General features: G+C 38.4%; 1 protein-coding gene across 1 annotated transcript; it reads right to left on the bottom strand.

The window, feature by feature from the left end:
• Nucleotides 1-1,662: 1,662 nt before the first annotated feature.
• On the bottom strand, nucleotides 1,663-27,157 carry prkcg (protein kinase C, gamma). The gene is made up of 17 exons (XM_046847792.1): nucleotides 26,840-27,157; nucleotides 25,558-26,024; nucleotides 23,209-23,240; nucleotides 22,812-22,894; nucleotides 21,209-21,320; nucleotides 19,041-19,169; nucleotides 14,861-15,017; nucleotides 14,480-14,681; nucleotides 13,463-13,645; nucleotides 11,454-11,627; nucleotides 10,735-10,826; nucleotides 10,583-10,645; nucleotides 10,308-10,446; nucleotides 8,569-8,649; nucleotides 5,810-5,917; nucleotides 5,276-5,416; nucleotides 1,663-4,121 (listed from the first exon to the last, which is right to left on the bottom strand). Exons 2-17 carry the CDS (start codon nucleotides 25,785-25,787, stop codon nucleotides 3,960-3,962), a joined length of 2,088 nt encoding a protein of 695 aa, XP_046703748.1. The 5' UTR covers nucleotides 25,788-26,024; nucleotides 26,840-27,157; the 3' UTR covers nucleotides 1,663-3,959.
• Nucleotides 27,158-27,782: the final 625 nt, after the last annotated feature.

Genomic DNA, 27,782 nt, shown 5'->3' on the forward strand with positions numbered 1-27,782 from the left:
GCTTTAACTGTAAGTTTTGGGTCATTGACTTGCTGACAATCTCCTTGAAATCAAATAAAACTGTCTGCACAGCATGATGCTGCCATCATATCATACTTTCTTTCGGATTCTCATGCTTTTGCGATAAAAGGTTTTGTTTTTTATTTCCCAACAATCCATTTAAGTACATAATAATAAAAATTTTATTAAGTTATAGTACATTATCATAATGCAACAAAACAGGGAAATGGGGGGTGGGGGTGGGGGTTGGCGGGTTGGGGTGCTTTTTACAAAGCAGTGTATATATTAGAGGTCAAAAATCTAAGATTGAGTGAAAATGCTTCCATCTAAATATCTAAATATAGATACAAATCTTCTTTACAAATGTTAATTATATAATTGGAACCAACCTGAGAGTAAGTAAATGTGTCATGAACTCAAATTGTAAAGTGTAAAACCTTACATACATACGCTTTCTAAGTGTTTTTTTTTTTACATTTAGGGTATTAATTGACCGGAGTGACTTACAATTATCTTTTGGATGCAAGTCAGCAGTTGAGATTTTAAAAGCCTTGCTTAAGGTCCTAGCAGTGGCAGTAAACTCATGAAACAAACTGAAACAAACACTTTAACCAGTGAACTCCCACTTTCCCAGTCACAAATTTGCTTGCACTTAAATAGGGACCAATAAATACTGGAGACTCTTGAATATAGAATAGTGAAAACATTGAAAGTTTACTCTCGTCAATGTTAAAACCAATTCATATGCATTTTTTAAATGAAAAGAAATCTTTTGGGACTCACTGTAAGTGTTCTCTCTTTCAGTTAGAAGAGAGATTTTCAATTCTTAATTTCGGCGTTTCTGTTTGTTTGCACATCACTGCTCCTCTGGATTTGCCTTTCCTCATACTTTTTTGCTCATCCATTTCATCTTTCAATTTCCATTCGCTCCTACTCAAACTTTCCATTCCTGAATTAGATCCCACCTATCCACTTTCCTTCCATTCCTCTCTTTGCACCTTTGCTTCTTTCCTACAATTTACAATTCATTTAACTCTTCTTCTGTCAACTTTCCTCTCTTCCACTCTCACATCTCCCTTTTTCTTTCCTCTAGTCTTGTCCCCTCCCCATCTTCTTTCCCCTCTCCTCTTGCCTGTTCTCTATGGACACCATGTCTTCGCTGCAGTTCTGCTGCATATCAGTGGAGGCTTGGGTTGTGAAGCGGGGATTGTTTTAGATTCTTTTCCAGGTCAGATTTTCTGACTCAAACCAGGCCAGGCCTGAAACTGCACGCACTGTGCAGACAGCCTGTAGAGTCTCCCTAACCTCATTCACAGCCTCAAAACTAAACATATACACGCACAAGCCTGAAAATTCACCCTAAATATGCAATGCAATCCATCATCTGCTGATCTTTTTAGGTGATGCTACATACTCATGAGAAGAAGAAAATCTTAAACTGTTATGCATGTTTTAATGAATCTTTTTCAAATAAAGTTTTTACACCAACATATTAAAGACATACTTTTGAATTGTAGCAATTGATCAAAAACAGAGTTTCTACTGTACGCGTGGGTGATTCTTTCTTTTTTACATTTTAACATTTTAGAAACTGTGGCATTATAGGAAAATGATAAAAAAAAAATTGGGATGGTGTGATGCATTGAAGCAGAAACAGTCATGTATTAGAATAAGCATTTTAATAGGACCCATGTGATTATATCTGAAAGCCTTATACACTATTATCAAAGCTACACTGATATAGAAAATATAGTCACAAATTCTGACCAATCAGATTTAAGAACTCAGTAGAGCTTTAATACTCTAATACTATAGTAAGAAATTACTGTATGGCAGGAGAACTTATTCAATTTATGACACAGCACTTATTTAATTTATGACACAGCATAATCAGCAGTGCTTATTAGGCCCTGATCGTGATGATCCAACATATTCACTTCCCTTCATCTTCAGACACTCATTTTCAAATAATTGTCACTTCAGAGCATATATGTGTTTTAATATATTTCCTGTATACAGAGATTTGTAAAGCATATACACTTATATACTGCAGTCGTACATATATCGGCCTGCTTTTACAGAAATTTCTACAAATAACGATACAAATGGTTTATCAACAGGCCTTTGTTGTACATTCACTACAGCTTTACGCCACAATACATTTCACCTCCTTATTGCTTACGGTATTAAAAACAATAAGAGATTAAGCGGGTTTCATTCGAAAAGAATGAGCCGGGAAATTTGTTGTCTAAACTCCCTTGAAAGAAAAGTAAATCATCGGCTTTAGATCTCGAGGTGCCAGACAGATCTATAACTAGTATTTTCAACATGAAAATGAAATATTAGCTATCAACTGACTACTAACTAGCGACTTAAACAGGTTACTCCAGTGGTATTTCTTTAGCCACTGTAAAAAATAATGTAGTGATACAACATTATTCTCAGTATTCCATTAGATTTATGGGACGAGCACGGAGTTAGGAAAGGTGTTTAGGAAAACAGAATCATGGGAATCATGAGGGCTGGGATTCATGGAGAAAAGCTTGTGTGATGCCTTATGGTCTTTAAACTATAATAGCTCAAACCAAATTCATTAGCAGTGATGGACAATAAGGAAGATTTTTTTACTATATTACTGCACTTTAGTACATTTTTAGAATGTTTTCATTTTGGATTTTTTTTTATTGAACTACATTTCAGAAAAACATGCTGTTCCTTAATAATTTGAAGTAAATACATGAATTAAATGTGAGATCACAAGCATAATTCTTTGGGAGCAAGGCTTCTTATAACAGAAATTCAGCCATTTGCCCATCATTAGCTTATAGCTATCATGTTACAATCATGTACATATACATTTATTGAATCTGGGATGCCCTTAACAAGATCAACTTACAATTTTCTCATTTATAAACTGAGCAGGTGAGGGTTAAGGTTCCTGCTCAAGGGCTCAAGAGTGGGAAGTTGTTGGTGTTGGGATTTCAACTGATCTTCTGTTCAGAAGTCCAACATCTTAAACACTAAGCGCCCACTTTCCTCCAGCACTTGATCAGCAAGCTAAATGTACTTGCTTAATTACATTCGTTGGCATAACCCGTATATCAAAATGTAGTTCTTATAGCAATGATAAAAATCAAACCTGATCAATCGAGTCGTCTTAGGCATGAAAGCACACATACACTCAGAAGCATTCAATTGAAAGATTTACAAATGAATCCATTTCTATTCAACTTGATCAATGAGGCCCCAATGGAAATACCAGGAAACTAAAGGGATGAAGGCTGTGTAATATGAAAGGTGTGCCATAAGGCATACCAGATATAAACATGAGAAACTAAATACAAATACTCAAAGACATGTATTTAATCCATTAAACTCCCAGCTGAATGCTGGATGATGAAATACTGAATAATGAGTTCATGAGAATGACATTTAATGCTTCACACCTTTTTTGAGTGCCATTGTTTCCTGTATCAAATACACTGTTGTATTTTGTCACATGAAAAAGAAGCTGGTTTAGGCGTTTGAGAGGACTGTGAACACCACCAGAGAGGGTGATAATAGAGATTATTTGAAGCTCTTTATCGTGCAATCTATTGATATTATCGCTTCTGTGCTCTAATGTGCTCTTTGTCTGATTAGATTATACATCATTATACCACTAGAGGGCCTGTGTGAAGTGAGCAGCATAGTATGTTCATCAGACACGTCTGAAACAGAATGAATTTCTTAAAAAGGAGACGTGCTTATTATATAATATTTCTATGTCGTTCCCTAAAGAGAATGGTACAGAGACCCAGCTAATTTAACGCTGGCCACTTGGCTGTTCAATAGCATGATAGAAAGAAAAATCCCCATTTTTGAAGACACTGGAAAAACTTGGCACAATGCAAGACTTTCCTACAACCCCAAAATAGTACAAAGTCATATAATAGTTGTTTTGTGTGTGCTGTCTAAACTCAGACAGCAGTGAGAGGGATGCCTGGGAAATCAGGATTTGTGTAAGAAAAGCCCTGGAAATCATCTTGATCGATGGCTGCAAGAACATCTGGATCGGATGGAGTCAGGGCTGCAGAGGCTGCTGTGAAAAACTTATCAAAATTCTCTCCTTTTTTCCCTCCCTGTAAGACAATAGAGAAAAAAGCAGCTATTATATGATGTTCAAATTCACACACACACACACACACACACACACACACACACACACACACACACACACACACAGTACATATACAGATGAGATCACAATTTGATGAAGCCATCATCTGATTCGTAAGTCGTATCACAGCTACAAATATAATTTACACCTTCACAATTTATGCATGTTTGCAGCTTCATGCTGTTTCTGAATCACCCGTTATGCAGAGACAACTTGTGATGGTAGAAAAAAAAAATGAATTAAAGGTATGATGATTTCATGAAATATCTGGACCCAAAACATCTGTGATGTTCAGCTTTTTGAAAATGCCTATTACTTCTTTACCTATTAGTGATTTATTGCACAGTGGACCTTTTAAACAAATAGAACACACAAACACACTTGGACATAAATCAATCTTAATCTCAGTTAGCAAAATTAAACTACTGTGATTTTTTACATGGATAGATAAGTTTTTATCTTCACAAGGACTGACCAAATGTCCCTACATAATTTGAACATTCAAATAAACAAACAACAAACAAACAAATAATAAAATCATTTTAATTTAGATGTCTTTATATTATCTGAATATACGTCATTAACTGTCGTACATACAATGTACATATTTCACATATATTGTACATACACACACACACACACACACACACACACACACACACACACACACACACACACACACACACACACACACACACACACACACACACACATATATTGACAAAAGGTTTTGGACACCTGACCATAAAATGGGTGTCACATGGGAGTTCATATTTAAAAGAACATCCCGTTCTGCATTTAGTATCCATTTGCTGTTGTAATACCCTTTCCTCTTCTGGAAGATCCATCCATCCATCCATTTATCCATCCATTTATCCATCCATTTATCCATCCATCCATCCATCCATCCATCCATCCATCCATCCATCCATCCATCCATCCAACTATCCATCCATTCTTTACAGGCACATTTTTTCTTTGCAAGCACATTTTTTCTCCAGGAAGATATAAAAACCTAAACTTACACCCAAACACACACACACACACACACACACACACACACACACACACACACACACACACACACACACACACACACACACATAGAGCACTGACAGGCCTGGGCTTGAATGGTGGCTGAATCTCCAGTCTCTCCAGTCTGTCCCAGTCTATCCAACGGAAGAATGGATGCTCACGTATCTCTCTCTCTGCATCTTCTCCCCCACCCAGACGCTTTACAGGATTCTTGGTCAAGAGCTAGAGACAGAGAAAAAAAAACAGAGGAGAAGTGAGGGAGAGAGAGTAAAAAAGAGATTTATTGGTGGAAATGCACCACCACAATGAATATAATTTTGGAATGAACTGGTTATCTAAAGCTCAGAAATAGAAGATTTGGTGCAGTAGACTTTGGACACTTTGCATTTAAATTGGTTTGAGGAGATTTTTTTTTTCCTGTGATTGAGTAACCGTGCAAGTATTTTTTTTTTTCATTATTATTATTATTTTAGCCCAGTGAAGTTAAATAATTTTTTTTCCTCACTCAGATGATTGTGTATTCATAGCCCCCACAGTCAGCTGACTGGATTTCAATGAAGTTCATTTTAGATATGTGGTTTAATCCACTTTTTATAAAAAACAGTGGTGGATTACCCCTTTGCAAATGGCAACAGCCTCACGAGACAAAGTTTTGGGATATGATATGCTTTGCTCCATGATAGACTGAAACAACTCCTCTTCATCGATTCCATCAAATGGGGGCTGAAAGAAAGAAAAGAATAGATAGATATATAGACAGATGAATTGTTATTATAGTGTTATTATTTTTCAATGATTCCTCTCTTTCCCATAATGCAAGTTGTTATATATGGTAAAGAGTGCTATACAAGGCAAACCATATAAAAGTGATTTAATCCATGCAATAATACATAACAGGTCAAATCTTATAGATATAAAATAGTAATTAACTTTTTTTTAGTCAGTACTAAAATTACAGTAAGCTACTTTTATTCTTAGAAGTCAGTATTTGGTGCATAGTAATTTTCCACAATAGACAAAAGTAATTTACATGTCTATTTTTATATGATGCAATACGAATTAAATAAGTAAAGCACTGATAACAAAAGTAATGAAAATATGAATAATTGCGTGCCTCACTCCTTGTGTTAATAGTTTAAAGAAGAACTATGTATGGCTGGAAAAGTCGATTGTTGCATTACTTTTGTCCGTATAGTAAGTAAAAGTAAAGTAAAACAAACTAACTAAACTAACTAAGGTGTGGTTGTGGAAGACAGTTTTCATGTCACAGGTCATAGACCATGGCAAGATCAAGCAGAGCAACTAGTCACAAGATAATTCCACTGCAGTAGCAGGTCTCTACCAAACAAAGATTTCAAAGCAGACCGGGGTTTCAAGATGTGCTGCTCAAGCCATTTTCATAGAAGAACAAAGAAACATGTTGAGGACTGCAGACACAGTAGTTGGCCAAAGAAACTTAATACAGCAGATGAAAGACACATAATGCTTACTTCGCTTTGATACTGGATAATGTCCAACAGTGCCATCAGCAAAGAACTGGTAGAAACCAGTGGGACACAGGTACACCCAGACAATAGAAAACCAAACTGCCGCACGGCTGGAATGTGGTAGAATAATCAGTGTCTAGAGGCAACAGCTAAGAATGATGGAGGTTCCTCACAAGTTTTTGGCTGCATTTCTGCAAATGAATTTGGAGATTTGGTCAGGATTATTGGTGTCCTCAATAATGAGAAATGCTGCTGAGACAGGTATTTATCCATCATACAATACCATCAGGAAGGCATCTGATTGGCACCAAATGTATTCTGTCTATTTTCAGCCTAGAGAAGAACAAGGAGTCCTGGAGCCCTTTGGACCTGACAGAGCCCTGATCTCAACATCATCGACTCAGTCTGGGATTACATGAAGAGACAGGAGGATTTAAGGCAGTCTACTGTCAGGAAGCCACCAGTCACACCTTCCTCCTTCACTCAACACTCTTGCTCAGCCTCTCCCTCCTACTAATCACCTACACCTGTCCTCCTCCTACTAATCACCTACACCTGTCCCCCATTTACCTGCCCCCTTTACAGGGTCCCTATTCCCCTTCACTCACCGTCCAATCTACAGGTAACGACCATAGATCACCCGGACTTCCTACCGCTCTTGTTCCCTGTGCTTCCATGATCCTGGCTACGCTTCTATGCAAGCACTCAGTTAAGTGTAACATTTTGCTCCAGTCACCTCTCTCGTGTGTGAATGTTTAGACAAAAAAAGACGTTCTATTTTACTCCCGGTTTCTGATGCCTGGTCTATCTGTTACATATACAGCCACAAAAGATCTGTAGTTAGTTCTCCAAAAGTGAACTCTTCCTACTTGAAGAGTTCTTTCAAAAACTGTGTGCAAGCGTACCTAAAAAACATGATGCTGTTTTGCATGAAAGAGAAGTCAAATCAAATATAATTTCGAATTCGGATTTCTCTACTGTTCCTTTACTTTTTGTTTAGTTAATTGAACAGAATTAAATGCATTCTTAGTTAACAGCATTGTTTCACACCTGCTTAATCTTTTGCTCATTACTTTGAAGATAATCTGTAAATCAACCTAAACACATTCAATTCACACATATTCACATGCTCACGATCACTCACTTTTAAATTAGACCCACCTTTTTTCTATAACACACATACAGACTCCTGCAAACTATTTAAAACAATTCATGCATAAAAACACTGCAAAGAGTTAGCGCTGTTTGTGTAACTCACAGACTATACCAAGCCCCTCATTTGTAATCTCTGCATTTGGATTTCTTGTCTCTCGATTCTCCTGTTCATGTTGTTTGCTGCTCACCTGTCCTTTTGACTTGGACTTAGATTTTTGGAATATGTTTTGGATTTGTTGACAAACTTCAATTGCATTTGTCTGAGCCTTCATTGGACGACACATTCCCTCTGCTGTTAAAACAATTTCCAAATAAAGCAGTGAATTATTCCTTTAATAATTCCCCTGACACATATTGTAAACTGTGGGAATGTCTTTGTATTTTTCCTGCAACTGTAATTGAGTTTATATGAGGACATACGAGAGAGAACTTTATGTAATTGGTTTAAACGCTTGAGGAAAAAAAAAACAAAAATGAAAAAACTGATATTTTGACAGTGACACTGATTACTTTGGGGAAGGGCTCTTCTAAAAACAGCGAGCCAGAAAACAGTCCAAATTGCTTGCGCCGGTTTCAGATGACAGAACACGGAATCATTATCACACTGCAGGCCTGGGTGAATCATCTACAAACCATCTGAGACTTACAAAAAATGTTTTTTGCAGGAATCATGTTCAAGGAATTGAAATCTTTATAACAGTAGAATATTTAAGAGAGTGTATGTTCACATACCTGCCCAGCCAGCATCTCATAGAGAAGAACCCCATACGACCACCAGTCTACTGCTTTACCATATGGCTGGTATGCTACAATCTGATAAATGTACATATAAACAGACATACATGTACATTAGATAGAGTTCCTAATGCAAGATTGTATTATGCACCTTTTTTTGTGTGTTTTAGCTAGGATGTATTTTATTGATTCCTGTGAAAGGGTTATCATCTGCCACTTTGTTACTAAAGGACATTGCTAGAACAGCTATGACATTTAATGGGAGATGCTTGCAGTCTTAAACATAAGTGAGAAATGGTTTAAAATGACTAAAAACTACATTTCGAACAGCTTCTGCATTCAAGAAATCCCCAGCACACCCTTTATGGAGCCATCTAGTCTGATTGCTGCTTAGACATCTTGCCCCTTAACCACAACTTCCTTCAGCAGGTGGGTCAGCAGTGGTAGGCCAAAAACCAATTCCTTTCCTCCTAACATCCACTTGCCATCTCTTCTTTTCTGTGACAACCTCCAGGCTCCTAGAATGCTGTATTTCAGTTACAGCTTCTGAATCCCACCCCCAAGTCTTGCATACCAGACTCCTTCATTTCTGGGTTTTAAGGTCATATTGTCCAGCTGCTTTGGGTCCCACCTTTCCTGACTGGTTGGAGTGTTAATGATTTAGGTTTTTGTTTGCTGGTTTTTAAATCCCCTAATATTTTATAGTACTGTAGTAATACATTTTGTTTACATGAGTAACAATATAGGGGAAAATTGGGCATCTACATATGATACCATTTCCCATGAATGCTGATTAGTTTCAAGTTAAAATTGTTGAAGTAACTGCTGATCATGATTTTCATGTAGTCTACAATGTGCCAGGCCAAGCCCGAAGCTAACGGAGTCTTACGTATCTGAACCATTTTATCTAATGACTCATGCGAGAATGTCTTGGATTATAAATACTGATATACTAATTAAGAATACAGTCATTCAGGCTAGACTTTTTTACTTCAAAGTGATAAGAAGAAACTATCAATAGACTAATATAAATGTAATATGCCTAAATGTTTTCACAGCAGAGATTATATTTGCTGATAAGAAGCAACAAAGAACACAAGGAAATGTGCCTGGGTGATTTCGCTGGAGTAGATAAACTGCTGTCTTGAGTCTATAAAAACTTTATTATGAAGAAGTTTAATGAGCTAGGTTAATGAAATGCCCAATCTAAGTGTGCAATTTAGAGAACAGTATTTGTGTTTTGTGTGTGAATGGGTATGAGCATGAGTAAGAGATTAATTTCTTCATATATATACTGTATACTGTACAGTGTCTATGCATAATGATGGACAAAAAGTGAATACTTACATTATAAAATTAATAACAATGGATTTGACTGCTTAAAGGAAAACATTTCACAAGGTATGTACAGTAACTAAACATAGACATGAGGCAGGACTGTATCTTACGGTGTGTCTATTAAAAGTAAAAATGTCTATGGTTATTAAACGGCTTCATTTGCTTTGATAGTGTCATAATTAGAAATAATGGATTTTTTACGGCACCGTTGCACCAGATGTCCTAAATATCAAATACTATAATTAAAGCCTCTCTTGATTAATATAATTACAGATATAGATTTTGTAATAATCAGTGGTGCGAGCATGTGTGTGTGTGTGTGTGTGTGTGTGTGTGTGTGTGTGTGTGTGTGTGTGTGTGTCTGCTATATATGAGCTATGCTTGAGGAAACAATGAACCTCAGGAGCAATGTAGTCCGGAGTGCCACAGAAGGTCCGTGTGGTGTCTCCCTCCATCATGCCTTCCCTGCACATCCCAAAATCAGCGATCTTTATGTGGCCCTCACTGTCTAACAGCACGTTATCCAATTTCAGATCTCTAACACGGGACAGAGGAAAGAGAAAGACGAAAAAAAAGGTGTGGGGAAGAACAAATGTTTTTTTGTAAAATCCTGTCATACTTGGCTGCACAGTATATGAAGAGTAAACAGGTTTTCCTGTCCTGTCAGCAGTACCTATAGATGATGCCTTTGCTGTGCAAGAAGAAGAGGCCCACGGCTATCTCTGCTGCATAGAATCTGCCAAGGGAACACGTTCGCTCGCGTCAAACACGTTCGGCTAGAGGGAGAATAGAAATCGAAGTCAGGGAAAAAGGGGCGATACTCACGCAGCATGGGGCTCTTTAAATTTGCCAACAATCTGAATATGAAACATGAGGTCTCCACCATTCACGTATTCCATAACATAGTAGAGACGATCCTGCAGCAGGGAAACAAAAAACAAATCCTTTAAAAACAATCATTGTTATCAGGTAAGAGGTTACTCAAACTAGTACTCAAAGGTTACTCAAACTAGTAAAAAGAACTAAAAGTCATAACATCGAACAAGCTTACCGTCTTTACATAATTATGCCCTGTCAGGTTTGAAATCCCTGAGACCCCACACGCTCACACATTATGCAATCCCCCTTAGACCAAATAAAAAAAAAAAAAGCTGTTCTCATTAAGTAGCCCCTCCTCTCAGACTATTAATGTCCTTGCTAAAGAGCATGAGGGCTAATGAATTAATTTAATAACCGAGGCACCGATTTAGGCCAGCCCGCTCGTAACGAAGTGAAAAATTTGACATTATCATAATGCAAAATCGGAGGATCGACGTGCTATGCTTCGACATCGCTCGGCCTGAGATGACCTATAAGCAGCCTGCAGCGCTATGAGGGGGTCAGAATAAGGGCAGTTATGTGAGGGAAGACGGCCTAGAGCAAAAACACTGCAGCCGTTCCATCGGCAAAGAAAAAAAAGGAATCATTTTGGTAAATAGGAAATCTTGGATGTGTGCACATATATGGTGCATTCGCTCTGCACATGCACACACACACACACACACCTCAGTCTGGAAAGCGCAAAAGAGAGACGTTAGGAAGTGAGGACGACCATTCAGTCCCAGGACTCTCCGCTCCACCATGGCGCTCTCCGTGTCCTCGTCCTGAAACAGCACGTCTTTCTTTAGCACCTTCACTGCAAACAAGCGATCGCTCCCTCTTTCCTCAGCAAGCATCACCTGCAGAGAATATGGGCAAAATGCACATACGTATTCTCTCCGTGGAATAAAACTGAATATCGATGTGTTAAGGATTTAAGAACTGTATTGTGACTTATTATTCATTATTATCAGTTAATACATTTATAACTTTTGAATAATTCTGCTGACATTTTAATACAGCCCTCAATATATAATCATATAACCCTTAACACATATGAGAAATGAAATTTTACTGAAGCAATCAGATTTCCAGCCTGCAGAATCAAATATTTAATTGCGTGACCTCTCATCTCCTCTTTGATTTTTTCCCATATTCTCTTTACCATATCACTTCTCTCATCCCTAGCAAGGAAAATGGAGCTGAAAAACACTGCAAGAAAAACTGTTTCAGTAGGACTAGTTTTTCAATTTAATAATGTTTTTCCTCTGGCTGACCTGTTTGCTGTCTGCATTGTATGTCTCCCTATCTGTCTCTACTAACCATAGCCCTGCACTCTTAGAAACCCAACACATTTAAATACCAAGACTGTATATACAGATTCCTGAATGATCTGCAAACATCATCACAGCAGCCATATTTGTTAATCACAGTCTTTCCAGGCACTGGAAAACAGTTATGCGTCTCACACTAATGACTAGCATTTTGTGTTCTAATCCTACAACTAGTCCCAAACCTATCAAAATACTAAATTTGACAGCATTTTGTGGCCATGGAGTTTGGTCTGGCAGGATGACGTTAATAACGATATAGCCTCAACACAAATTATGCCGGGTGGCTGTCAGGCTCGACATATGCAAGTGAACACTATAATAGGCAATACGCTGTCATCCAGTATACACTCTAGCAGCTTGCTTAGAGCGGTTTTAGACATTCTTTTGTTCAACGTTGGCCAAAAACAGCAGGTGTGGTTCCTCTGTCACTGTGTGGAAAGCACATATGATAGTAACAACTTTTAATATAAATCAGATTTGGCAGGATTCACCTAAAATATAGTTGAAAAGTGCCCAATAATTGTACAATTGGAAAAAAAAAAAACATTTGTCCTTGTGGGGAAAACAAGGTAACACACATTTCTGATGTACATACACTATAATCCCCATTTCTACACTATATGGATAAACATTTTTGCACGCCTGCTTTTTGCAGCCATATATGATTGGGCTCCAAACTGTTCCAGCATGACTATACCCGTATTCACAAAGTGAACTCCATGAAAATATGGTTTGCATGATAAGAAAGTGAAAGATTTTGAGTGGGATGTTATAGAGCTCTGGCCTCGATTCTGCTGAACACCTTTGGGATGAACTGGAAAGCACCACAAACCTCCTCACCCTACAACAAGACCTGATGCCCTTGTGGCTGAATGAACAAAATCTCCACACAAGCATACTCCAAAATCTTTTGGAACATCTTTACAGAAGACTGGTTATTATAACAGCAAATGGGGACTTAATGTGTTGAAAAAGCAAATATGAATCTTATAGTAGTATATCCACAAACGTTTTTGTTTATATAGTGTACAATAGTAGCTTTCGAGATTCAGCTGTTAGGTCAAGTTTTCTATCATTGTGACAGTGGAAACACACCTGCTTTATACACTTTTTGGAACTTTATAATTAAGTTATTCAATGTGATGTTTTCTTATTAGTCCCCCTAAGCATAACCAGAGCAGTGTTTACATTGCAGTTGCAAAAATCAAGCAGAGGGCTCTAAACCTAACAATTATTTCTTCTAAATGTATATACGTTTTATATTCACTTCCTTCCCTTAGCTGGCTGTTAAATTATGTATATGCTTAGGCTTGTGAGTTTAGTCTTTTTGACTGAGTACATGGTGTTCATGCCTGAGGTACCTTGCCAAAGCTGCCCTTGCCTAGCACCATAAGGAAGTTGAAGTCGTGTAGTCCAATTCGGCCCTTTCCCACTGGTAAGCTGGTGGGTGCAGGACTCACAACAGGTGGGGTGACAGCATGCACAGGTGTGGGAACAGTAACCGGAGCAGGAGGAAGAGTAGGAGAGACAGCCGAGTCTGGCTCCTGTTGAGAAATAGACAAACATAGAAAGAGACACTTATGCAGAGAGTTTATTCATGTATGACTTCACAACCAAGGACATTGATCGCTCATGAGTGGAACTCTACTGCCCCCATGTGGGATTGCTTATTAAAGGAAATCAATAACGGCTCATGAGTCACTACATCCCTGACCCTTAGGGAATTCCTTACAAATTGCATTCTGTCTAATATTTAGAAAATATATCACCAGGAATTCAGTGCATTTAATTGCGTAGTTCATGTGTTTTTAAAGCTCGAGTAGAAAACTGTGACCTATCTAGGGGGACTCTAAGGACTGGATTGAAAAGTACATCACTGAAGACCTGAAAGAGACTGTGTCATGAGACATCTCTTGAGAGTCTCGAGTTTCTGGTGTTACAAATAAGCAAAAAAAAAAAAAAAAATCCCTATATGAACTGTTTTAAGTTTTTTTTAATCCATTCTTGTGAATATTATTCTAATAAACAGGATCTCATTCAGTTATGTTTCTTCTTTTCACAAACAACTAACTCCTTGTTGGCGTCCCTAGCAGCACAGGCTCCTTTACCTTAAAAACATGCTTAAAAACAACATTCAATGATCATTCCCTTATGTAGTGCTCATGCACTGTGCTCAGGCACTGAATAGCTTTTGTTTATATATTTCCAACATGAGCTCAAAAGAATCAACTCTCAGACATCATTTGGTTCATTTTAATGAAACATACACTGATACAACCTCATAACTACATAATTGGGTATGAGTATGAAAAAAAAAAAGAGAAACAAACTTTGATTGGTCATTTCAAATTTCAGAACTGCAGGTGTGTATGAGGTACCTGTATGTCTGGATCAGGTACAGGGATATTGTAGTACTCCCCCTCATCCTGGTTGAGCAGCTTGAACCATCCGCTAACAGGACGACGGAATATCTCACTCACTCCAAACGAGAGCGCTCCCATAAAGTCATTCCGAGATGTGCGATCCCAGTCCCATACTTCTATTGACAAGCGTCTGTCCCACTGCCTGCCTCTCACTGAACTATAGAGACAGATGGATCAATAGACAGAGAAAAGGAGGCAGACGAGTGAAAATTGAATGGGCAGTGTATGAAATAAAAGGCAGAATTTCAACATGTAAAAAAAAAAGTAAATATAATCCAAAATAGGAATCCATTATAATGTTTTATAATGTTGACATAGACACACACACACACTCACAAGACAAAGCTTTCATTCCAGACTGGGTTTAGAGTGGAACGAATAGTCTTGGTTTTCTGTTTGCTATGGCTCTTCGGGTCTGGAATCAGTTTGAGCTTCACATAGGGGTCAGAAAGGCCATTGGGATCCATGGGAATCAGGTTCCGTGCCTCACGTACTGCAAAATACATGAGGCAAGTTAGAGTGAAAGCAAATACAACAGTAGCATTTTTGGTCAGCAGTGTATGATGCAGTGTATGATGCAGTGTATGATGCAGTGTATAAACTTTCCAATTAGTGTTTGGGATTCAGACACAGTCTCAGCGTTCAAGTCAAAGCTGAAAACACATTTATTTAGTCAAGCCTTTTATCTGTAGGTTTTTCTTAAGTAAAGGAGCAAATCTGCTGGGATCGTGGATATCAAGTGTTTGGTGAACTGGGATATTTGTATGCTGTCATCCCCTCATTCTCACATGTTCACACAGGTTGGTTGATGGTGGTGTGGCGGGCCGTCATTTATCCCTGAGATCCCTCACGCCTGTGTTACACTCTCTTTTAATTCTGCTGCCATATTGTGTCTCGCTAGAGTCTCCAACTGCACAGTGTCCTTAGCTTTTATACAACAAAAAGAATACTTAATAATCTATATCTTTCTTTTCCTGTCACCCCTTTCTCTCTCTCTCTCTCTCTCTCTCTCTCTCTCTCTCTCTTCCTCGGTCGAGTTAAAAAAACATGCTCCTGAGATAGCAGTGACCAGTGTTTCTGCCCCTCTCCTCCCTTCAGATCTGCTTGTTTTGTCCCAGCCTGCCTCTGAATGTTGTTCTCTTGGATTGGAGGTCACTCTGTGCTGCTGGGAATGTTTTACATCAACAGCCTGGAGATCCATGAAATTACAGAGTAACACAGGCGCTTTGAGGATAGATTTGGACTCTACTTAATTTCAACAGCCTGCTACACTGACTCAGGGCTACAGTTTGCATTTGATCACCATCTCTGCACACCTTAACATCGTTTGACTTTAATGAATGGACATTCAGTGCCACCCAGATGAGGATGGGTTCTCTCTTTAATCTGGTTCCTCTCAAAGTTTTTTCTTTTGCCATCTCAGGGAATTTTTTCCCTGCCACAGTGTCCACCAGCTTGCTCATTAAGGACAAACTTACACTTATAAAGAATAATTACATTATTTGTGTCAAGCTGCTTTGAGACAATGTCCATTGTTAAAAGCACTATAAAATAAAAATGATGATCTGATGCGCTAATATTTCCAACTACCTACTATAACAATAATAATTCATTATTTTTGGTGACTTCATATTTCAAATTGATACTTAAACAAAGCCAGCTCCATGAAGATATGGATTACAAGGACTGGATTGGAGGATCTTGCATTGTTATAAAGTGCTGATCTCAACCCTATAGAACACATTTGGGACGAACTGAAATGCTGGCTGCACCTCAGTCCTTCTCTCCATACATCAATACATGACTTTACTTTACCCATGTGGCTCCAAAATCTAGTGGAGCATCTTTCCAGATATCAAAATGCTACACATGATGGGTGTGAGGTCACTCTGGAATTTTGCCAGTCTGGAGTTAGAGGGGATGAGAACCTCATGGAGAACATGATGGTACTGTTATTTTTCTGCTCTTCATGCTCTTTCAACAGCTGGCTGTTAAAGGTCCTTTGTCAAGTCCTTAGTGCAGCACTCCTTTTGTAAGACTTGTGGAGATGGAAGACCTTTTTAGGGAGCATTCCCAGTCTCAGCATGGGATCTCATTCTAGAAGGTGATCAAATGAAAAGATCATTCAAATGGGAACTAAATGTGGAATGGGATGTTCATAAAGCAGAATCGAATAGAATTTGGTCAGGTGCTCATTATATGTTCTTCATACAGTGTAGTTAACCCAAAGAAAATATAAAGCATCCCAGGAACATACCATCTTCATTAACACTGTAAGGCATATGAATAATGAAGCCTTATAAGACTTTGGTGGAGGTGTGGATTTGACTGTCTGATACTTTTGTACTGTCAATCACACTTTTAGCTTACAGCAGTTTTCCTTAGCCACTACTTATATTCTGCTTTATATAATTTATGCAGGGCAGCTGGAATGGATATTAGGTGCTGACTGATAATAATGGAAAGAATAAATGCATCCATGATTTTGCTGTGGGAAAGGAAATAAAAAATAAAATAATCTGACAGTTTGTGTAAAAAAATTAACCGTAAGTTCATGTCTAATAAATATTAGCAAAAACAATAAAATAAATAATATACCGGTACACTAATAAACCAGAACCACAATAAAAATATAGATATTATTTACTAAGGTTTTTTTTTTTCATTGTAAAAGACAACACTGCTCTCTGCTGGTGAATAGCTGAACTGAGATAATTTACACAAACAGTTTATTCACCTAATTTATGCCAGTGTCTGTAGTCGTCTAATCTCACCTGTAACAACAACATCTCCCTTTACTCTTACCTTACTGTATATCTTAACTTGTGACTTTAAACCTCAACCTTCATACTTACCTTTAAATGGGACCCCTGCTTTCTACGTGTCAACTTCATTCCCCTTTTGTCTACCCATGTCTATCAGGTCTATGTCGGTCTAAGATGAAAAATTATTAATGGAGCAGAAAACTGATGCCCAGCTAAAGAACTGTTGGACACCAATACATCTCAGGTGAGCACATTCTCTCCTCATCCTCATTACTTCCTATTTTACCACACATGTCATTTTAGTTTTGGCACAACCAAGAGTGACATGAGCACCATTAAAAGAATGTCACAGTGATGCATCTGGCACAAATAAACATGAAGCATCATCAAGGAAACACTGGTCTGATACAGCAAAATGATCGACCACTGAATACATACTTGGAGGTTTTCACTTGGCTGTGGACTAATGGAACCTCCTGCTACCCTAAAACACTATTACTGTCCAGGAGACATCCATTGGCTATTCATTGGCTATTCATTGTTTGACTGTTTATTTCATAGACCTTATTGAACATGTCTGACAGTGGTGCATAATGGTCAGCCATTTGGGAAACCAGAGATTATAAAAACATTTTAAACAAAAGGCTTGAGCCTGCTTCTACTATTTCCACTTGACATGGCCACTACATAAAAGCATATCAACTGAGGCCAGATGCTCTCAGCCCACCAAAGGCAAGAATGTGGACAAAGTCATGAAAGACCAGCAAATGTCTTTATCACCACACCCAGTCAAGCCCACATAATCCAACACCAAATCAAAACGGCACCAGGAGTATTTGCTTAGCACTGCCTCTACTTCGTATCTGAGTCTCCAGTTCCGTATTAGGTCCTGAGTAGACAAACAAACTCATAGATTAACAGGGAAGGTCATAACACATCTCAATCCTTAAGCTAACAAAGAGCTATTGACATGTAGCCTTCAAGTCACACCCCCCCCCACCACCACCACCCCATCCATCAGTATTCATCATCCCTACAGACTTAGAAAGATACAGTATATAGGATCCTCCAAGAGGGCACCTTCAACCTTCTAACATCTTATAAATAGTGTACAGATATGCAACAGCCTAACTAGCTTTCATTTGTACCCTCAAACCCCAGGAGAATTAGTGAAAAACTTTCGACAGCCAGGCACAAAAAAAAAACCGAAAAAAAAAAAACAGGTACACGCCTTCCTTGAGGCTATTACTGTTGATTTATGACTTAATTCCCCTTTGTAGCCTCCTTCCTTTCAGATAGGACAAAAAAAGTCTAGCTTAAAAAGGTAAGATGAACAGCAGCAATGGAGACAACGTTCTGCAAGCTAAAGCAGGATCTTAGATTCAAACCAGTGCTGATAAATCTTATTGTCACTCTTAGATACGTCTAAAACATGCTTGTGGGTATCTGTCTGTCTGTCTGTCTGTCTGTCTGTCTGTCTGTCCGTCTATCTATCTATCTATCTATCTATCTATCTATCTATCTATCTATCTATCTATCTATCTATCTATCTATCTATCTATCTATCATCTATCTATCTATCTATCTATCCATCCATCTATCCATCTATCTATCTATGTTGTTGATATAGACCTCTTTATAACAGTGTTAGACAACATTATTGTTGTATGATGTTGGAATCTAACTTCAGAGAACTCTGTGTAAATGCTTCGGAGTTATTTCCTTATTGCTAAATACTTTCCATTTCTCACCTGTGACATAAATGTCCTCCTTCTCTCCACGCACACTCAGGTGGATTCGTCCTCTTTTCTCTGTGTGATCATGCCCACATAGGCTGGGTACACTGTTCTCGCATCGCTTATGAACGTTCATCTCACAGCCTCACAAACATACAGAAAGGAAAAAAAGATTACTTATTCTTGGCCTTGATTTTGTGTTTTTGTTGCTGTTTTCTCTATTCCTCTCTACTTTTCTGCAAGGCACATACTGAACATGGAGCAAACTTCAAAGCAATGGAAACACATTTATGTTGTCTTATATAAATATCTGACTAAATCCTTAACTGCTTGGATTTACATTATAACCAAACAAGCCACACCTCTTTATTGCAACGCCACATTCTATTTGGATAAAAGTTTGTGGACACCTTACTGTAACATGTAAATCATATCTTTAACAATCTCACTTTGTGCACAGGGGCATTGCCGTCCTAGAACAGGTTTGGGTCTCCTAGTTCAAGTAAAGGGAAGAATTTATACTACCACACCTACAGACATCCTATATAATTATGTGCCTCCAACTTTGTTGTAAAAGTTTGGGAAAGAACCATATTTTGACACTGTTGTCCATTTACATGACTGTTTCAGTCATATGCATTATTTTCCCCAGAGGTGTTACTACAAAGTTGGAGGCACAAAATTATGGCACATCTTCCCAGTAAATTGTAAGTTATTATAACAGCAAATGGGGACTAAATGTGGAATGGGATGTTCAAAATCCACATACGAATCTCATGGTCAGGTGTCCACAAAATTATGTCCATATATAATGTATAGTGTATATTACACTGATATATTGTCCAAATTATTTGGCAGACATAAGGCCTAGTGTTATCATTCAAATATCTTCCTGCCAGGCGTCCTTCCTAAAACTAATCAGATGCTACTTCAATCTATTTCTGCTTGCTACTTCCAGATGTCTTTGCATATTTGTGTCTGGATCTGAGACTAAGCCAAAGCATATTAAATGGCCACTGCAGGGGACGTCACGCACTATAGAAATTGAATGCGAGTGAAAATGTCATTGCAAGGCAAGGATTCTCCAGGAAAACCAAACACAATCCCAAAATGAGAGAGGAACTGTCAATTGTCTATCATTAGATTGGAAGAGTCAGAAAGAATAAATACATTATATGTATTTTTGTTAACCCAATACAGTCTGGACTTAGTTTTACAATATATCATAAACATTCTAAATTGCACATAAATTGTACAGCTGCACTTTATTGGGTTTAGTCAAACCAAGTCACACTGTAAATATTGCTACACGTTTTAATTCATGATTTGTTGAACTTTGTTGTAATTTTCTATTTATTTTACTGCAAATACTGTACTTTATAGTCTATTTGTATATTTTATATGTATTTTCAAACTCTTTTTTTCATTATTATTTTTTAATGTCATGAACCAGTCGTAATTAGTATTTCGCTGTATGGGACAAATAATTTTAATTTGTTAGAACTGCAAATCATATCCTTTCTTGCTAATATTTTAATATTTGAATGAAACTCGTTGGAACCCATACTTCACGTCAGCATCGCCATTAACCAGTCCAATTATTGCACGATATGAAAGATGACACATGCTCATTCATATCTCTACAAATTACATCCCCCGACAATGACATATCATGCAAGTTACACTGGCAACGTTCTGACGATAGACGTTAATTAAATTGATTTCATGTCTTGTTATGATGCCATATTATTCAAAACAATGTCAGTTAAAATCCAGTCTCTCTGCATTTACGCCATATCACAGTGCATCGATCATCATGACGGATGCATAGATACTGCTCCTGATCAGAAAATCGATCTGCAGCCTAAGTTTTAGCAGAATGAGCCTGCATATTGTGGCGATCATTTCCTAAAACGAAGTCGTTTGGCACTGCCTGATTCTCTGGCATCTGCTCTAGTAATAAAACATCAGAATAATAGTAAACCATTAAAGGATGTTGATTACAACTAAAGCCTTTAATTATCATTATATGACCCTTGTTGAGTTTTAGTTTAATTGCTTAATTGAAAAATGCGCCGAATTCATCATCATCGTGCATCACTTGCACACACACAAACACACAAACACACACACACACACACACACACACACACACACACACACACACACACACACACACTCACTGGTGCATTTCATTCCCTGGTGAATTAGGCCATAGAGCAGAGAGCCACAGTGATCACAGAAGGTTGGACTGGAGTAAGTGTGTATCTTAAACTTGTGTTTACTCTTCAGATCCTATGAAGAGAGAGAGAGAGAGAGAGAGAGAGAGAGAGAGAGAGAGAGAGAGAGAGAGAGAAAGAAAGTGAGAGAGAGAGGAAGAGCAAGAGAAAGAGAAAGAGAATGAAAGACAGATGATAGGAGAGTATGAGAGAGGTTTAATTTAGGCTTCTGATCCCAGTGTTACTGGCCTTTATATATCTATAAATAGAACACATTTCTACACACCTGTAAACACACACACACACACACACACACACACACACACACACACACACACACACACACACACACACACACACAGGAAGGACTCCATTTTGAAGTGACTGTGAGCCAATTAGCTCACACTATTTTGAGGCAGCTGAATGGTGGATGAATAAAACAGCTCAACCCAGCTGCAGAACCCGAATCTTCATCTCTCTCTCTCTCTCTCTCTCTCTCTCTCTCTCTCTCTTACTATCACTCTCAATCTCTCTCTCCTCCGCTTGTCTTAACCCCCACTTTCTCTCTTATGCTATTTGCCCATCTCCTCCTCTCTTGCTCTTGCGCTCTTTCTTCTTTCCTGACTCTCTCTGTTCTTATTTCCCACACTCAGCTTCTTTCATCTGTCTGTCCAGCACTTCCTCTCCTGTCAATCTCTGCAAAGTTGCCGCCCTCTTTTTTCATCGCATGCCAATCGCTCTTCTCTCCTCCCTCTACTGTGCCAGCCAGTTTCAAATCTCTTTATAAGCAGACCGTCCTGTCACACTCTCCCCATCTGACGCCTGCACACACACACACACACACACACACACACACACACACACACACACACACACACATACACACCTACACACATACACACACACACAAACACATCATTAGTTTATCCGTTGTATTTAAAAGACTTGTCAAGCATATACAGCAAACAGACAATGCACAGGAGATGAGCAAAATAAATCTGTCATTAGTTTCCTCTCCTTATATTTTTTACTATTGTCAGTCTTTCTATTGTTAGGTCTCAACACTTCAATACACCAGCATCACATTGCCACGTCTGTCAGTTTTTCAAAGGATAAGAGATGATGGTGTATTTATGGTGGTCTGTGTGTGGGGGGATTGGATTTCTGCTTTCCAGATGCCTTTTGATGTACTTTATTTATCTTTCTTCAGAACTAACAGCATAGATCTACATTAAGCAAGGATCGAGAATAATGGAACTTTATGAGTATGAGGGGGAGAGAGAAACAGAGACACTGGTATATATGTGTGTGTGTGTGTGTGTGTGTATATGTATATATATATATATATATATATATATATATATATATATATATATATATATATATATATATATATATATATACTGTATATGTAGATAGATAGATAGATAGATAGATAGATAGATAGATAGATAGATAGATAGATAGATAGATAGATAGATAGATAGATAGATGGATAGATAGATAGATATAAAAAAAAAAAATAGTGTTCAGACTGTGTAGGAGTAAAGAAAACACACAGTCATACCTCTGCTTTAGGTGCGGTGATGCTTCCAGGACATATGAAAGTCACAAACTCGTGACAGCGTTTGTGCACGACAAAACTGCAAACTGAAACACATTTACATTAGATATGAAAACTTGATACAAATCATCTTAGTAACGTGAACTTTTTTTCCTTTACTTTACCCCATTAATCAAAGGTTCAAATATCAAACTCAAGGTAATATGTTTAAAAAAATGAAACTGTCCCACTGTCTTGACCATGTGTGACACCTTTTGAGTTGAAACAAAAGGAATTTCAAGTTTTCAAGACACATTCCTGCCTTTAACCAACTTACAGTATTGTAATGGAGATAACTGAAGCTGATAACCAAATAAACAACAACAACAATAATAAAATTAAAGTGTCCTTATGAGTTTACCTTGGCACTGGAATCCTTGCTTTCCTATACCCCTTGAAAAAGATGTAAAAATAAATATATAAAGGTTAATCTTTAATATGGAAAACATGGAGGTCTATGCACACTTTAAGAAGCTGATACACTAGCATGCAATTTAATATTATGTCTTTTGATGCAGTAGCATTGAATTATCCCTTTACTAAAACTATGAAGACACAAACCTATTCCAGCATGACAAATTCCCCAGTGCACAAAACAAGCTCCATGAACATATGCTTTACATGGGTTGGATTGGAAGGTCTTGAGTGATCTGCTATAGAGCTCTGACCTCAACCCTACTAAAAACCCTTAGAATTTAAAAATCCTTTTGGATGAATGATCAGAAATCTCCTTAACCTTGTTCCAAAATCTAGTGGAACACCCTCCCAGAAGAGTGGAGGTTATTATAACAGTAAATGTGGACTTAGTGTGGATTATTGTATAATATTCACATTTGTTTGCTTCATCTCTGTATTTTTTTCTGATTCCACATTATATATACAGTATTTATAGTAGAAAGAGAGAGAGAGAGAGAGAGAGAGAGAGAGAGAGAGAGAGAGAGAGAAATGATTATTGTTCTGCTGTAGGTAGACTGACCTCTAACCTGCAACTATAAACACAATATATGTGGCCAATTATTTTTTCACCAAATAACAAATGGGATATTTAGCCACTGTGACTCTGAAACATTTATAATTAGGTAGTGCCAGCCCTTGTCCTCTTTTCCATCCTTTGCCTAAAAAGCATTCTCATGTTTTTTCCATAACAAAAAAAAAAGTCTTTGTTCAACCCACAAGAACCAATAAAAAAAAAAAACTGCTCTAATATTACCCCAGTGGCCCAGTTAATAACATATAATTATTTGAGTAATTCAGATATTGTGATCTTAAAACAGATCAGACACAGAGAGAGAGAGAGCGAGAGAGAGAGAGAGAGAGAGAGAGAGAAAGAAAGGAGTAGAACACGCTGGTGATTGAAGGGACATATGGCTCCCTGTAGCTGTGCACTAGCTGGACCTCAGCATTCACCCCAAGAAAGATCTGCATAATTGAATTCATCCCGGCAGACTTGAGCTTTACCCACCCACAGGGGATGAGGTAAATATAAGCATGCTATACAGTAATATGTAGTAAGTATGCCACATAGCCTCACTCTAGTCTTTAGGAGTAAAACTGAGCAAAAGCCACCCAGTAAACTAATTAACAAATGCATTGAATGTCATATAAAGTCTCAAGATAAAACTGCCAGAAAAAAATGCTTACAGTAGATATATGTCCATGAATTTGTTCATGAAGGTAGTAAAAAAAAAATCTGATTCTATAAAGGTAAAGTATAAAGAAAATGATAGCAGATGGTTTGTTATTGCTTGTAGTTTGTTTTTTTTGTTGTTGTTGATTCCACAGTGTACAGATTTACATGTTCAGTCCGATGCATTACTATGATAGGTAATGCTAATTCGAACAGCACAACAAGAAGCCTGCAAAATCTTGGCACTTGGTCTCTATTGCAGTGATGGACAAACGACTTTGGCCAACTCCCAAGTTGGCAGGAGCAGGAAGCAGACTAGCTGAAATATGTGGCTGTTTCAAGAGATGAGGTCTCAACCCACTAGCACTGTTAGTCACATCAATATGACACACGGGCAAGACTGGGAAAAAAAGGCATTTTAAATGCGGGTCAGTCATCTATTCTACTGAATCAAACATCCACTGAGGCCTGATGAGGATAGATTTACATCTATTAATTTGAATTTGAACCCTGGAATTTCTGATGATCGGCAGCTTAATTCAATTCCACCCTGAAATGATACTGGATCCAGATGGGTTTGGAAATTACACTGATTGGTCTCTCATGGATCTAATGTTTCAAGCAAATGCCTGGAGATCCGGAGTTTGACTCATCACAATGCTTTCGAATAACGAGTCCAAGGGAGTGCTCACCTTTTCCTCATTCCCTTTTTAACCTGTGTAAGGGTTATAGCCTGTAGAAAATGTACTAAACACCAAAAGCTGGGAAGTGTGAACATGTGTTTTATTTGTTATATATCAGTAAACTGATCAGTTGATAGATAACCTGTTTCTACTCTGAAAAAATGGAAATCCTAGTAATTAATAATGCAGAAAAGAGTGAAAACTGTTAATATTACTATGTTAAATAAATGGTTTTAAAATGCATGAGTAGAAGAATATTACATTTTTCATGATCATTAGTCAGGAAAAAAAATATACCATTAACATCAGTTATTGTAAATGGTGAAAGCTTTGTATCTCTCAGCGGACAGAAATTTTGGAATTTCCCATGTGTGGATGTTAAACTGTGAATTTAAAGTACCAGATGAAGTCTGTGCAGTGGCTGCAGAAGGTGGGCTGTTTGAAGAAGCGGGCTGTGAACTGATGGTCTTTCACTTCTACAATCCGCTTGTGCTTGAGTGCTCCTTTCCTCTGGAAGACTGGAAGCCTGGGGGGAGGAGAGAGGGGAGAGGGCAAAGGAGAAGAGGAGGGAGAAGGAGAGGACAGGGACAGCGAGGAAAGAGAGGGCGATGGAGAGACTGGTGTAGACATGCTGCTGATGGAAGGATGGGGCAGGGGGAGAGTAAAAAGGATAAATGCTAGGTGAAAAAAATGAAAAGGTGAAGATGTGCAGGTGGAGAAATAAAAGAGAAGATGAAGGGTGAAGGAAGAAAAGGAAAAAAAAACGATGGGAAAGGAGGGCAAAGGATCTTGATAAGGTGTGTGTGTGTGTGTGTGTGTGTGTGTGTGTGTGTGTGTACAGATGGCAGTTTGTGATGCTGATGAAGTCTAGAGAACAAAATTCACAAGAGAAACAGAGACACAAAGACAGAGAGAGAGACAGCTTGTGAGTGAACAGAATGAAAAAGAGCTTAATACACACACACACACACACACACACACACGCTTGCAATGGGTCACTAAAGCACATAGTGATTCTCTTTTACACACACACACACACACACACACATACACACACGCATGCACACGCACACACACAAACACTCTATTTCACCATGTCAACCATGCCCAGCACCTGCTCCTCCACTTCCCCATCTCCTTTCCTCCTTCTCTCTTTTACATTTATTTTATTTTCCCCAATTTTTCCACCACACCACTCATTCATAAAGAGCATTTAAAACAGGTATCACAAGGATACCTGATACAAAATAGGTAACACATCTAGTCCAGATTCTCCTCTTTTGAATATAACTTTTAACTCAGACATCTGTACTGATTCAGGCAGATTCAGGGTCAAACATCTTGTGCAACAAACACAGAATCGATCTGAGCCACATTCATTTAGTAGGGCCAATACAGTGCCGCTAGTGAGTGATGAGCCACATTGCAGGATCAAATCTAGCAACAGGAGATGAGAGGGGCCAGCAAAAGAGCACCTCAGACAAGAGACAGATAAATTGAGTAGGAAAAGGAAGAAAGGAGAAAATGAGGAAACCTTGACAACCGGAAGAAAATAAATCACCTGCAACAACAAGAAAAAAAAAATCAATGCCAAAGTATTTTTAGAGTTAAAAGAGTAGATTCAGATAAGTTAACAAAGGTCAAGGCAAGACAGAAAGAACAGACGAGAGTGGAGAAATTACCTGTTTGTTGACTGATTTGGCAAAAATGGTTGCTCGCTGTTCTCCCTCCTCCGCTTTATGGAAGGACTTCAACCCTGACTCATGAAAAGTAAAAGATCGTGCAGAAAACCAAAAACCAAAAATAGGGAAAACCCTCTGAACAGCCCTCGAGCGGGAAAAAAGAAGAGAGAAAGAAAGTTGAAGGTTGAGTGAAGATTTCCAGGAACGCAGGAAGGTGGAGGAGGAGTAGAGGGCTCTGTATTCCTTTATCCAATAGAGAATGGAGAGGGGCAGAGACACTGAGGCGATTTTCACTTTCCAAGATTGATTCTGTTTTTACCAACAGGAAGAGTGTGCGAGGTAAAAAAGAGAGAAAGTGACAGAGAAGAGAGAGAGAGAGAGAGAGAGAGAGGGAGTGTGTGAGAGAGAGAGAAGAAGGGAGTAGATGATTAGAGATAGGCAGGAGCTCATTTTTAAAATCTGGGTTATGTCTCTCCAGAGAGTGAAAGAGAGACGGATGGAGGGAGGTAGAAAGAGGACAGAGTGGGAGACACATTGGACAGCTTGGTCAGCGAGCATCTCGGCTCGTCAAAAGTGTGTCCAAACTGTTGACCAGAGCACAGATCATTAGACAGCCTCATGTGCTCAAGCTGATATGTCAAGCTTTGTGAGTGTGTACCACGTTCTTACCTTAAAATGAGCTCATCGGGTGGCTGGGAGCGAAACAATATAGCTGACAAGCATGATGACACCAAAAAAAGAGCATGTCACATAATGCCATATATTTGGAATCCCAAAGAAACCCAGGCATGGTACAGTCTGTGATAGCAAACTCCCTCACACAGGTGGCTGACTCAATCCAGGTCACTGTGGGAGGATTCAGAAAATATAGCAAGATGGCTGCAGTGCAGGGAGGACAAACCAAACGGGGCTAAGGGAAAGAGTGCAGTGAAAAATCAGGACA

This window comes from Silurus meridionalis, chromosome 4 (genome assembly GCF_014805685.1).
Source record: "Silurus meridionalis isolate SWU-2019-XX chromosome 4, ASM1480568v1, whole genome shotgun sequence".
NCBI lineage: Eukaryota > Metazoa > Chordata > Actinopteri > Siluriformes > Siluridae > Silurus > Silurus meridionalis.

What these genes read in the sequence shown, in the direction of transcription:
- prkcg (XM_046847792.1), bottom strand. Translation starts at nt 25,787, where the DNA reads ATGTCTACACCAGTCTCTCCATCGCCCTCTCTTTCCTCGCTGTCCCTG. An exon ending in TTTGCGCTTTCCAGACTGAG is followed by an intron (nt 10,827 to 11,453) that starts GTGTGTGTGTGT and finishes TCCCTGCTGCAG; the next exon opens with GATCGTCTCTACTATGTTAT. An exon ending in CACCATTCAAGCCCAGGCCT is followed by an intron (nt 4,122 to 5,275) that starts GTCAGTGCTCTA and finishes ATTGTCTTACAG; the next exon opens with GGAGGGAAAAAAGGAGAGAA.